Source organism: Protopterus annectens, chromosome 14.part0 (assembly GCF_019279795.1).
Source record: "Protopterus annectens isolate FY-2018-M chromosome 14.part0, PAN1.0, whole genome shotgun sequence".
NCBI classification, from domain to species: domain Eukaryota; kingdom Metazoa; phylum Chordata; order Ceratodontiformes; family Protopteridae; genus Protopterus; species Protopterus annectens.
The window spans coordinates 248,613,540-248,628,251 of NC_056748.1; the positions used below are offsets into that span (position 1 = coordinate 248,613,540).

Sequence of the window (14,712 nt, forward strand, 5' to 3'; positions counted from 1 at the left end):
ATACCTGAAGGAGGTTTTGACAGCTCAGTGGTCTAAAGTACCATGGCATAAATGTTGAAAAGTTTGTTAAACTCTGAGCAAAGATAAAATATTTCAATAATAAAACACAAAGAAATGACTTACTACAAAATGGCTACAAATTAAAACAACATTAAAGAAGAAGACAAACTTTAATAAAAAACAATATGATAAAAGATTAAATGTCAATCTGACTAGCTGTTAGCAGAGAAACGCTGGAATTGACGGGCCATAAAACTGAAATAATATTGTGCTATATAAACAAGAACAGATAAAACACAAATATAAAAAATACATCACTTCACAATACGCCAGTTTGAAAAGGTATGGCTTTAAGGAATGTATGAATCTACTTAGCACAGGGTCTCCCTCAGCCTCCCAAGTACCCATGTTTGAGAAGAATGGTTCTTAAAAAGCAAAGAAGAGTACTTGAGCCAATCCAGTGGAAGTTCTAGTGCTCTTGTAAGGCTGAGTACTGAGAAAGAAGCAGCTGATACCAGGCAATCACATCAAGCAGGCATGCCGCATTAGGCCCAGGCCAAAATTACCAGAACCGTAACTTAGAAGATAATCTACTGTCCAATATTAGTAACCAGTACAACACACAGTGAACTGAACTGATAGTGTGTGTTGGTATCACAATACTTTTGTGAGCTACTGGGCAGAGAATTTAGTGTCAGTTGTAATCCTAAATCCCAGGTAAAATGCGCCACAGTTCAAATGAGAGGAGACACAGCATGCACCACCACTGGGAGGTCTTCAGATGGAAAAATATGTTCAATAAGGTTAATATTCCTCAGTGAAAACAGAATGATTTGATAAAAGCCGAGATCTAGTTCTTCAAAGTCAATTTTTGTTGAATACAACTCACAGTTAACACACCCTTCAAAATGATTTCCAGTGTATCTCCACTGTAGATGATACTCATGGACAACAGACAAATCCTGCTGTGGCATCTACAAACAAATAAGCAACTGCCTTCAGGATAGTGAGATTTAATTAATTAGCAATCATTCAGTTGACAATGCATTTTAAGTCTTTGGCAAGATTACCAACATTACAAAAATAATCTGGAGAGAAGAGGGTATAAAACTCAGTGTTATTAATACTGCAATCATGTTATGGGCCTGCTCCTCAAAAAACATCTCCTAAAAGCAAAATATATAAAGAAAAATGCAATGGCCCCAAGATGCAGCCCTGTGGTACACCACAAGTGACAGGATAGGCAGCACAGGAACTTAACGTCCAAAACTACCATCTGTGTACACACACAAATATAGCAAAGTATTCCAGGATAATAGTGACAACAAAGTAATAACAAGCTGACAAAGGAGCTAAGAGAACTAGGACAGAATAATAATGCTGACCCCTCACTACAAAATAATCATTAAACACTTTGGTTATGGCTGTCTAGTGGAAAAAACAGACTGGAATGGGCTATTGTTCTCATTCTCCTAAACATAAAAATCCAGCCCTGCAAGCATCATGTTGCATAGGAATTTGCCATTAAAATGAAGATCACAGATGAGTCTGTATTTGTCCAGGTTATCAGACTCAAGATCTAACATTTTCAAGAAGGCAGTGACCAACAGTCCTTTAACACTGAGGGAAATATCCCACCTCAAACAGACTTGTGATGATCTTGTACAGGACAGAAACATGTTCATCCAAGAAGATAAAAAAAAAAAAAACAAATGGGTGCATCATAAATTCAATCTAAAGCTTAACAGAAACAAAGCTGAACAAATCATGATCAGGTGTCAGAAACTCAATTCATGCACAACAAAGACTGTCTAGGACTTCCCACACAAACTGTTAGCTCATTAAGCACAACATCAGATCTAAATGAGGCCAGCCTGGTGGCAAAAAAGTGAGTGCAATATCCCAATCCTCAGACAGACCTTCTGTGTGGCCAAAGAGGCTGGACTTTACAGTCTTCCACCTACCCGGAAGAATGAAGCTGGTTGGTTTACCTCTTCAGAGGGCTCACACAACAGCAAATAATCTTATTCAATGAGATCTCTGCCTGGTACACAGAAAAATGTCTATTCAGGGAAATACTGTATTAAAAAGATCAGTCTGACACAACCTGTAGTCTTAGATATTCACTGAGAGGGGCAGGGATGTCCAGAGTACCTTCATGACCTTCACAGGCCTTGTAGTAAGCCCCAAACAGGTCCTCTAGGTCACTACACACCAGTAGTTGCTCGTACAGGACAGGAACCACACTTTCTGTATTCAACAGATCCACACTATATTGAACTAGTCCTTGGTCATAGGATAACAGCCACGATTGGTTGATCTTGAACCAAACAAGGGAGTGGACAGAAAAAGACAGGTTCCACCACTGAGTCTCTGTTAGTTCAACTGTCATCAAGCTAAAACTACAAGAAAGGCTGGGGATAGCCTACCACTGGCATGAATTTGGCAGGGCATTTTGGACTTGAATACCAAGAAGCGCTGAGTCTTTGAAACAGGTGGCCTGTACAAGAACAGGCAGAGGCTGAAATAAGTCGCAGAATAATTTGCTATACAAGCCTGTTTTGCCCAACTAAAATGAATTATTTACCAAAGCAACATACTACACTTTGTGAAACAAAAGTCAGTTATCTTTTTGCTCCAGTTAGTTTGTCTAAGTAGCCCCTTGATGTCCTACAAACTCTCTTATTCCATGAACCATCCTGGCATAGTAACTAAAATCATTCAGTAGTACTTTCCCTCTTTTCCAGAAGAGATTAGCTCTCCAGTACTAAATTAATGAAAATGAGAGTTGATCACTACTTGTCATCTGCAAATTGTGAATTTTTGTATCTACAGCCAAGCTGCTCCTGAAGTAAAATAAGCAATGCATGTAAAAACAGACCCCCATCTCCTAGGCACATCTATTTGCATAGTGATGTCTTACAATATGCTATCTTTGCATAAGGTCACATAACACTTAGTGTGCCCTGGATTAATTACTGGACAACTGTACTCCACTACCCTGAGAAAGAAGAATTGCATCAAACGGACCATGGCAGCCTTTAGCTGGACTCAAGATTGCATTCTCCCAAAACAGAACATTCAAGGGACTACCAAAAGCTGAAACCTTAGCATCAAGGTGTGCTTGACAGGGTCTCTATTACTTCATCAAGGTTTTATTTCCGTGAATACCTAATCATCAACCCCTTTACACTGAACATCCATTCATCAAATTTTCACACTGATGAACAGTTTTCATAGGGAAGGGAGTTAGATGGCTATCATTAGAAATTTGCCTTTTTCCCCACTGTAGTGCAATCTCACAGATGGTATATATAAGTGGGTGGGGGGGTGCAGCCCCCCACCTTGATGGGTTTGAAATAATATAGTGTGTGTGAGGATCACTGTGGTGGACAACTAATTCCCTTCCCTATGAAAACCATTCACTGATGTGAACATTCGATGAACGGATGTTCGATGTAAAGCAGTCAATGATTAGGTATTCGTGGAAACAAAACTTCAACAAAGTAATATAGACCCACCTGATAGTAGCACATAAATATGAAATTTGGCTCATTACATGATATCTTTGAGTATGTTGGGCATTGTCTGAACCTGGCAGCCAGTAGAAGAGCTACAAAATCCATGTACAGATAACAAGGTTAAAAGTGGCAGAACCCAAGCAGCCTAATAATAACACATTCTTACTTTTTATTTATTTATTTATTTTTGTTAAACAGCAGAGCAATTTATACCTACTGGAAGAAAATATATGGCATGCAATCACCACAGCATACGTCTATGAAGTAGGTACTTTGATATTGTTTAAAGTACAGTTTTGTAAGTTGCACTTACCCATAGCAGCAGATGTTTGAATTCCTCACTGCTGCATTAGCCTTTAGGCTATTTGTGTTGCATCTTTTCCAAGAAAAAAACAACCAACCAGCTTCCAAAACCTCTGCCTCCCTCTCACACTTCCACTCTCACTTCTGGTTGGCCAGCCCTGAGGATGGAAAAATCAGAAGTCAGAGTGGAATATCTTAAGAAAATTCTTGCCTAAAAGCATCTTCTCTGCCTTCTTTCCAGGCTGCAAAGCTAGGGGACAGGATCCAGTGAAAGACAACCCACAGCTACTGATTTATGCATTTCTGGAAAGAATGCAGAAAAAGTCACAAGCTAGACCTCAGAATACATCACCAGACCAACAGTTTTCCTATAAGAAGAGTCACCTAAAAGGGCTGCATAGAAAAAAAAGAGGACGCACACAGTCCTCATCTGACTCAGAGACAGGAGCCTCATGGTGTTCAGATTCCTCATAAAAGAATACTAAGAAAGTGAAAGTGCCTCCCCTAACTCTAGCTTCTGGATGAGTGGATCCACACTTAATAGACATGCAAGGGGATGAGCATGTGAAAGGTGATGCCAGGGCTTAGGTAGCAGAGCACCTATAAAATACTGGGTGCAGCAGGTGACAGGACAACAAAGGACTGCAGGAGGCCTTAATCTAGACATCAGTCCATGCTCCTTTTGGATGCCCATTTGTAAATGTGAAGACAGATTACATTACATGTCGAAAAGCCTGTGAATATGAAATATCTGGAGCTGCCCCACAGAGCTTACAGACACTGAAAGACCGAGGGGGACCACCACAATCCTGGTCAGCACATATTGCCAAATTCAGGAGAAGACTCTCTATTCTAGAGTTCAACATTTTTGTCAAAGTACTGAAGGAATGTCTCAGGACAGAAGCCTGGGTACAAGCAAGCTGCAGATACTTGACCATAAGAAACAGTGTGTGGGCATCCTAGGACAAACATCCACAGATGTACCTCTCACAGACCTCTCATTTTTGGTTGACAGTTATGAACACAATTTCCTTCTAGCTGGGAGTGAGCTAGTGACATATGAAGACCACAAGGCTATTTCATAGGGAAAGCAGTAATAGAAGGTCGTAACTGATGTCCATTCTTCACTTCACTCATCCTTTTCAAGCATCATCCTGGTATCATTACAGGGACCATCTTGCTGGTCCCTCTGTAGGGGATTTCAACTACTGCCATTCACAGAACATTTGAGGAATTAGAATTTATGTCAGTTCTTGACCTTAACACTCCTCCCAAACAGTAGAGTCTGCACCAGTGCAGATCCCGACTTGAGGTCCAGTAAATGCAGAAACATACTACAAGGCTTCAATCCCTTGGGTACCGAACTCGGACTTTTCCATGACAAATGTTAAATTGTGAAAACATCAGAAAACAACTACAGGTCAAACTGAGGTAGTGTAGGTTTGGACACCTTCTACCAGGCTAGTATTTGACACCAAAGCGTTGACAAGTGCATGCAACAGTTAAAGTGAAAATGAGGGAAATATTTTACCAATTCAAGGACAGCAGAAGAGGAAATTTCAATACTGCTGCAGAAGGCCTCCAAAGTCAGATCCTGATGCTTTTGTTGCAAAGAAAAAAAAAAAAGACATTTTGCAAAGGTACAAGGAATACCCCTGGCTATTTTTTAAAATTAAGTACAGTAGAAAATCTGGGCAGTGCACAATGTTTATTGCACCTAGATGGTTCAATTAATCAGAATTCAATTCACACTCATGGCACAGGAGTTTGCATAAAATGTGCTTTAATGGTGACATGGCAAGTACACAAACCTGCATTTTAAATGTTAGCATCAAATCATTACATTAACTTTACATAAACTGTAGAATCTTCAGTCTTACCAGTATTACTTTAAGTTGTTGTACAGCACTGTCAGGAGATTTGACATTCACAGTCTAAATTAAAGATAATAAATCATTAGGATGGAATCACACATAGAAAGCATTTTTTTTTTTTTAAATTACATACACATTCCCATCACTATCTAAATTAAAAAAGTAAACAGCTAAGATGTAAAACAATACAACGTTAGGTAACAAATCCTGAGACACATCACCACTGATTTGATGTACTTTACTACTTTCCTAAATGCTAGGAGGCAAAGCTGTGAAATATAACATCGGTTCATAGGTAGGTACTAGGCTTTGGCCCTGGGGCCTATATAAGCCTAGCCAAAAAGGTTCACTGGCTTTTGCCACCCAAAAAAAAATATTTTCCTGTGCCGGGCACAGTGAAAATTAGATGCTTTATTTAATTACAATGAGGGTGATACTGGGTGGGGTGTTAAATATTAGTAGTGGCACCACATCATAATGCATCACAGTTACAACTAGTACTTATTAAACATGTATCTGATTTTAAATAAGTATACTGTTTAAGGGAACATAGAGTATTACTTCTCGAATTGGAAGTGTTGGTGCTAATAAACATGTGCAAATGGCTGCACATGTCACGGTTTAAGCCTTGTGTGGCAACAGTATATTTTACACCCATATGTGGAACAGGGAAATTGTGTATTCATGCCAAACGCTGTATATCTGACTGACAAAAACCCAATAGCTTTAATGCTGAAAGCCACTTTCAGCAATAATATGGTGTTGCTCCCTCTGCACTGTTGTGTTATTGTGGAGGTGGGCACACAGAAGTTGGAGGTACCCCCCCCCCCCCCACACACACACACACACACACACACACACACACACACACACCAGGGGAACAAGGAAAGCTTACCCCTGCAGAAACAGCTTAAAAGTGTGTTTGCAAAGTGGTTTTCAGTGACTTTTTTTCACTGTTTTGATCGCTGGGAAAGAAATTTAAATAATCATGAATCTGGTGCAGGTCAATGGGGCACCTAGGAAATACTGCATGGCAACAATGATCTATACACAACAGAGTGATTCAGAAACTAATAGTGTAATTCAGTAGGTAAAATAGCATGGTGAGCACTAGAGCACAGGTTGGGGTCAATTCACAGACACAGCTACTAGTGTCAAGCAAGCCAGTGAAACTTGAATGGTGAGCATCATAAGTTAAGAACAATATAAAGACATAGAGATAAGCAACCTTCTAGTAAAGTGCCCAACTACAAAATGCAAATCAAGGTAAATGAGGTAGGGTGATTCAGAAATGTACAAAAATTGCATGACAATCAGAGGCTGAGAGCAAGCCTGTATACTGTGATTTCTCAGTTAACAGAGGCAGAGACCACACTACAGTGCTAGTAGCAGCAGCCATATTAACCAAACAGTACAGTTACAGGATGTTTTTGCTGCCAGTGTTCATGACAGGGGTACATTGCCATCCTCCACATCACAGAAAGATCTGACAGTGTCTAACATGTCATTACTTCTCCAACAGGGACATAGATAAACACTATCATGTAAACAGACACAACATAAGGTAGCTGGTAGACATGTGTCATCCTCGCTTGGAATACCAGTCACTATTAAGGTATGGGTAGCTTTGACAGTCCATGCTACAGGGACTTTCTAGCAACCAGAGGACATGATGGGTGTATCATAGACATCCACCTCATGATTATCACACTAACTGTTTAATGCTATGGTGCAGTGTGGAGGAACAAATGTGGCTTGCAAAGACTACATAGGAAAGAAACACTATGAGGTTATTCTATAACAGCGACAATTTCCCTGAGGTGCTAGGGACCACTGACTGCAGTCATATTGCTATCAGGACCCTGCCTGATCCACACTGAGAATGGTACATCAGCCAGAAGTTTTTCCACTCCATCAACTGACGGGTGGTATGCAATGCACACAGTACTATATACAATGTGCCTGTGCACCACCCAAGCAGATCCCATCATGCCACCATTTGGCAGACATCCAACCTATACCTGCAGTTTGTGAGGGGATAGCTTCCCACTGGGGCATCTTAATGGGCATGCAAAATATGCCCTGGAGCCATAACTTGCGACACCCATATGCAATCCTAAGAATGTGGCTGAGATGCAATACACCACCATACTGTTTCAGACCCACATTATCATTGAGCATGTATTTAGACAGATGAAGGACCACTTCTGCTGCCTGGATTTTTCCAACAGCAGAATGAAGTATGCTCCAGAGAGCTGCAGCAAGAAGCTTATTATCTGTACAATTCTGCACAACATAGTCATATACAGACAGCTACAGCAGGGGACTGCCATCATGGAACTAGACAGGCAAGAGCCAGCTGCAGATGAGGAGCAAGCTAAGGAGTTGAAGGAACCAGCTGCAGGGGAAGACCATGAGGAGTACAGGGAAATGTAACAGTGCAGAACTGGCAAAGAGGTCATGTCTGTGCCAGAATTAATACAACAAAGATTAAAACTGGGGGATGCAATACTACTCCCAAGCTGCTCTATACAGCACACTGAACAGCCACACTGTACATTAGATGTCACCTACTCATACAATGCAGCAGTGTAGGCAGGGCACAGGTATCCTCGTATGCAGAGGTGAGGAGGGGCACAATGCAGACCACGGTGGCAGGTTGTTGAACTAAGGCTGTAAAAGGGAGGGCATGCTATAGACAGGAGATTGGGGGAGACAGGGTATTCTAGGTTGGGAGCAACACTTCCTGAAAGGGGGAGCTGACCAGCAGCACTGGCCACAGGAATTCAGATTACATATTTGCTACAGATGTGGTTGTGTATATGTGCATAACAGGTGTTGTAGGACCTCAGGTGGGAATGATAAAGAACCTTTATGCTCCTGGACAGAAATGCACCCTTGAGAGGAATAGAACTGGCACCAACACTCCCAGGCAATGGTGATGCTGAAATACAAAACCATTGCTGCCTGTCTATACAATCTTCCTGAAACATACTCCATTATCTGGACTGCTGGCCATAGTGTGCTGTACCAAGCAGATCAATGGTGACTGTTGTGCAGGAGGTAAAAGTACTTGACTCTGACAACTCAATGTCATGAGGACTGCAAGCTAGACATGGTCACTTCTTCTTCTTCTGGCTTTTCCCAGTTAGGGGTCGCCACAGCGGATCACCTGTCCGCTCATGACTGACAGAGGAGTTTTACAGTGTTGAGTTGCCAGCCCAGCGCCTAACCTTCCACAGAAGGCACACACACACACACACACCTAGGGCCAATTTAGTGTGTCCAATCCACCTACAGCATGTCTTTGGGATGTGGGAGGAAACCGGAGCACCTGGAGGAAACCCACGCGACCACAGGGAGGACATGCAGACTCCGCACAGAAGGCACCCCAGCCAAGGATCGAACAGGAGAACCTCTTGCTGTGAGGCGGGGATGCTAATCAATGCACCACTGCAGCTGCCCAAGCTAGATATGGTCACTAAATACCCCTCAAGAGCTCAAGAGGGCCTGGCACAGGCAAACAACTGGTGCCAGAGCCATGGACTACAACTCAATGTATAAAAATGCATAAAAGCATCCTTTGGAAAGATGAAAATCCCTGAAAATTACCATATTAATAATGCATTCCTAAAAGTAAACTCAGTGTTCACTGATTTGGAAACACATATTGACCTTTGACCACCATGTGCTATTGTTGTGAGAAAATCATTCTACGTTGCACAACTTATAAGTAAGGGCATGGCATTCAGGTCCAGGGAAGTCATCATTCCACTGTACTTGGTTCTCATAAGACAAATCATTGAGTATAACAATCCTTTCAGTATGTACCTGATCAGGAAGTTGAAACAGCTTGAGAGACCACAGAGATTCCTTACAAAGAATACAGGGAGTAAACAAGTCCTGTGTGGACCATCTCAAAGCCCTGTACCTGGTCTCCTACTGACTCTTGCAAGGCAATCTATATCTATCGTACAAGGCACCCTCTGATCCCACACATACAGATTTGCTGCACATCCACAAAACAAAAATCATCAGGAAATACCCATTCTAAGGACCTCATCCTCATCTGTGACAAACAGGACATGACATATGAACAGTTATGTGTCTCAAAGATTACCCCTTCTCTGGAACAGGCTTCCCAGCCATGTGAAGAAATGCTCATCCCTGACCATATTCAAAAATAACTTGAACCAGTGAATGGGAAAATGCTAATTTACACCTGGTTTGGTACCCATCTCCCTAATGCACAGAGCCAGCCTGTGAATGCTTGATGTGAACAAGTCTGTAACATAACTTGCACAATTCCTTGGGGTAGTGACACATCAGCAATAAATCACCCATTAATACATAGCCTCCTCTTACAAAAACTCTACTCTCATAATTTTCCTCCTCCTGTTTTTTTTTTGGTCTACTCTTCGACAGATAAAAACTTCCTACTTCTGCAAACTATCTTGAACATCTTCTTTCCCTCTCTAAACCCTACTATAGCCACATCCACTATCTGACCTATAACCCCATAGGTCTTCATAATAGGATATGAAAAAAATTACATTTTTAATAAAAAAAAAATGTTCCATACCTGTACATATTTAGGTTGCAACCAATAATTTTACTGTAACTACTACATTGCAAATAAGTATCTGAAATTACATGTCTATTTGAAATTTTTTTTCTGTAAAATTATATTTAACTATGCGTTTGAAACTGTAAGCTGTATTATTGGTGCTATTCTCAACAGGCCTCTGCTGAAAAAGGGCTTTTTTTTACCAAGTTAGTCTATCCTGGTTAACAAAAGCAATGACTAAATTATAATAAATATATTTTAGTAAATTTGGGGTCAAGCTTGACTAGGCTTAAATTGGCACTTGGACTGATAGCCTAGTAGCCATCTATGAATTTACCTGTCCTGTGGGAATGTGTCCACAGTGGAGACAGACAACTAGTAGCCACGGGAATGGAGTCAGGCCCAGCACATACAGAAAAACTGCACCATGCTGACAGTGGCATATACAGAAAGACTGCACTATGCTGGTAGTGGGGGGCACTGCTATGCCTAACACATCAACCATATGGGTCATACCCTCACATAGTTCACCCTACAGGCCCAGCAGTGTAGCTATTGTCTCTGATATGGTGGTGGTGGCATCTGACTCCACATTCACTGAGCAATGCCCACTTTGTAGACTCCCATATTCCATGCACCTGCCTTGCTATCATCCACTAAGTCCACATCAGTCTTCAGGCTGGCATTTCTACAGGAGTAGGTCACCCAGCAGGAGGCAACTTGGAGGGTTCCCTAGTGGCCTACAGTTGTCCATCTCTGGAGGGGGATGTAAACTCCCCATTAGAGGTATGCGAAAAGAGGGTCATGATATATCAGACAGTAGAAGGTAGGATGCCTGACAACAGACAGCAACTGTGCTTGGTCATGAGGATGCCCATCGAATTGACTGACCTCAAGTTGGGTGCAGCACTCTCCAGCATGGCAGTAAGCTGTCATCCCCATAAGGGTATTCCCTCTCCTTATGTGTCACTTCCCTTCCCATTGTTTGTTCAAACTTCCCATCACCAACTGTCATCCCCCTGTGTGTCTGCTTCTCTTTTATGATTTACCCACTGGTGTCAGCAATTTCCCTTTTGGTCTTTGTCTATCTTTTGTGATTGCTTCTGCTATCACCTCCCTCTGCTAAGTTTTTTGAAAAATATTACAAAATTGGCAACCGTCTCACAAAAAAATGTTACCCTTGCTTCCTCACCCCCATATCACTCTTTCTTTGTCAAGTATGTTGGTAAATGTTTGGGAAAATTATCAGTGAAGAGCTAAAATAAATCCAAACTAATGGCAGAAATGGCGTGCATTCTATGTGGAGTGGAAAAGAACGAAGAACACGCACTGGTAGCATGTGGGAGGTTTAAGATTTTTTTGGTGGGGGGTGCTGTAATGTGCATTAGATTATAAAAAAAGTTAATTTTTGGAATGCATATTTACAAAAGTTGATGTATGGGAAACGTGAAACTATGAACAAAGAGATAGTGGGAAAATATTAGTGAGTACAGTATGGGTACTGTGAATAAACAGATGTGATGAAGCTTTGTATAATAAGTTGGATTACAACATGATTATGAAAAATGACAGTTTTTTTGAATATACAGTTACAAAATCTGATGTATGGGAAACAAAACTACAAACAATGATATAGTTGAGAAACTGGATTCAAAAAGACTGAGTGCAGTAAAGATGACATGGATCAATAGATGTTAAGATTTTTTGTATAACAGGTTTTAAGATTATAATACGAGTTTGAAAACAATGTGTGTATGGTTGTGGAGAAAAGGGTGAGGTGAGAGAATCTGCAACAAATGGATATTTTGTGCATCTGTATTTGTTTTTAAGGTTTTTCTGTATAACTGGTGTAAATAGTGTAAAGAAATACATAAATAATTTGAGAAGCTGTTAATAAAGTTCCACTACTCTTTTCAGTAAGTGCTACAACTAACGCAACTTGTTTAAGATTACCCATTAATCACAAGTGTGCTCAAATTAAATTAGAGGTTCCTTGCCCCACAAACAGAGTACTAAAGATCTTAACTAGGGCAAGCACCACAAACTGTCAGTAATATATTAAATAATAAAAGGTTATGTCTTACCATAACTTGGCATCTGTGTTGTCTTCCTTCATTCCTCCTCACGATAGGGTCTCTGATCGGGCTCGGCCACATTCTACAGACTTGGATTTGACACTTAAACTCCTCCCTCTTATCCATAATGCACTACATCTACCCAAGTACCTCAGATTGAGTTTGCTGATTCCATACATCTAACACCCATACAGCAAAAGAATGGCAGATGAGGCTCAGACATGGGACACAGGAGTCCCTTCATACATACACTAGGATCCTCTAGAACAAAAGAGGCAGGGGTATGGATGGGTGGGAAAGTGAGGAGGAATGAAGGAAGACAACACAGATGCCAAGTTATGGTAAGACATAACCATTTAATCTGATATTGTCTACTTCATTCCTCCTCACCACAGGGTCAGAGTTCACAGATCCTGGGTGTCCCTCATGGAAGGATATGCTGGCGCACCATCGAACCAAAGGAGGCCTTGCTCCTGGAAATGATATACAACTTGTAGTGCAATATAAAGTTGTGATTGTTAGATCATGTCGCTGCCATGCAAATATCATCAATGGAGGTTCTAGAATAAAAGGCAGAAGTAGTAGACATTGCTCTGATAGAATGTGCTCTGGGAGGTCTAAGCAATTCCAGTCCCTTGAGTGACTAAATGTATGAAATGCAACCAGATATCTGTTTTGCCAAGATAATTTTGGACACCACCTGTCCTAATCTATTAGATGAAAAGGCTACAAAGAGTTGGTCAGACTTCCTGTGTTGTTTGGTCCTGTGCAGATAAAAACTGTTGTCTCTGAATGCCTAGAAGGTGAACAACATGCTCTCCTTTATTGGAGAAATTTGTAAAAAAACATTGGTAACTGGATGGACTGGTTGATGTTATTTTCAGTGGAGACTTTGTGCATAAAGGAAGGACTGATACGTAAAGATACCCTGTCCTTGCAAAAAGCTATGCAAGAAGGTTGGGAGGATAAGGCTTCTAGCTCAGAAATTCTCTTAACAGAAGTTATAGCCACCAGAAAGATGGTCTTCCATGACAAAAACTTCATATCACAACTTGCAACTGATTCGAAGGGTCCCTGGGTCAAAGCTTGCAACACACAACAGTGAGATCCCATGGAGAAGAGGGGTCCTTGATGGGAGCCCTCAACAAGAAAACACCTTTCATAAAGGATTTGCACAATCTAAAGAAGAACAGAGAATGAGATTGGCTTGGAAGTTAGAAATAACTACTAGCTGAAGCCTGATGGTAGAGAAGCAAGCACCTTCCACAAATAGAGTACAAAGAAATAGCAGAACGTCCAAAACTGGCACTGAGAAGGGGTCAATGTTTCTGTTTGTAGCCCAAATGACAAATCTTTTCCACTTACTGGTGGAGACTTTTTTGGTGGAACCCTTTTGCGAAGCTAGAAGTATCTTTTGGACTAGGGAACTGAGCCTGGACCGTCTCACTAGGGTTGGAAGTGGAGAAACCAAGGGGTCAGTCTGAGGGCATGAAGATTCAGATGCTGCATCCCGATGGGTGAGAAAGAAGATCCTGATTTGGTTCCAGTATCCAAGGGGGATATTTCAGATGAGACCAGAGGAATAGAAACCACACCTGTCGAGGCCAGAAGAGGGCAATGCGGATGACAGAGCTCTTCAACCTGCTTGCCTTCTGAAGAAACTTTGGAATGAGCGGAAGGGGAGAGTTAGCATACAGGAGGGCCAGGGGTCAAGTGTGAACTAGTGCATCCCTCGGGAACTCTCCTGGAGGAGGGATCAGAGTGAGGAATTTGTTAAGGGGAGAGGCAATGAGGTCGCAGCAAGCTTGACCCCAGTGACTGAAGATCATGTTCGCCACTGACTGACTGAGGGACCACTTGTGTAGGACCAACAGTGATCTGCTGAGTCTGTCCACCAATCATTGGTTTTCCCCGGGATATGCACTGCAACTACAAGACAGTCTGAAGATATTGCCCTCTCCCACACCCTCATGGCCTCCCTGCACAAAGGGTAAGAACGGGTTTCTCCTTGTTTGTTGATGTACCAGACAACCGACAAGTTGGTATGTATTGCAACAGTCCCCTAAGAGGAGAGCACCCTGAAAGGCTTGCAACGCGAGAAGAACTGCTCTCATCTTTAGGACACTGATGTGCAACTTGGTCTTGATAGGGGACCAGGTGCTTTGGACAATCTTCCCATTGTAATGCCACCCCCCCACTCGAACTGGGATGCATTTTTGGTCACTGTGGCTATTGGGAGGTTGCTTAAGAAGGACCTGCCTAGGAAGAGATTGTCCAACTGTATCCACTAGCTGAGGTGACGTTTGCAAATTGGAGTCAATCTGATGAGGAAGGACAGTAGGTGAAAGAAGATGGACTATCGCGTGGCCAAT

At 41.7% G+C, this 14,712-nt stretch overlaps 1 protein-coding gene across 1 annotated transcript in view; it reads right to left on the reverse strand.

Annotated features, from left to right (window-relative positions):
- Window positions 1-14,712, reverse strand: part of SHTN1 (shootin 1) — an 871,033-nt gene that overhangs the window by 634,921 nt on the left and 221,400 nt on the right. Inside the window, exons 5-6 of the mRNA XM_044055545.1 lie at window positions 5,705-5,758; window positions 5,356-5,424 (exon numbers count right to left, since the gene is read on the reverse strand). Of these exons, the coding sequence (XP_043911480.1) occupies window positions 5,356-5,424; window positions 5,705-5,758 (123 nt within the window). The remainder of the gene's footprint in view (window positions 1-5,355; window positions 5,425-5,704; window positions 5,759-14,712) is intronic.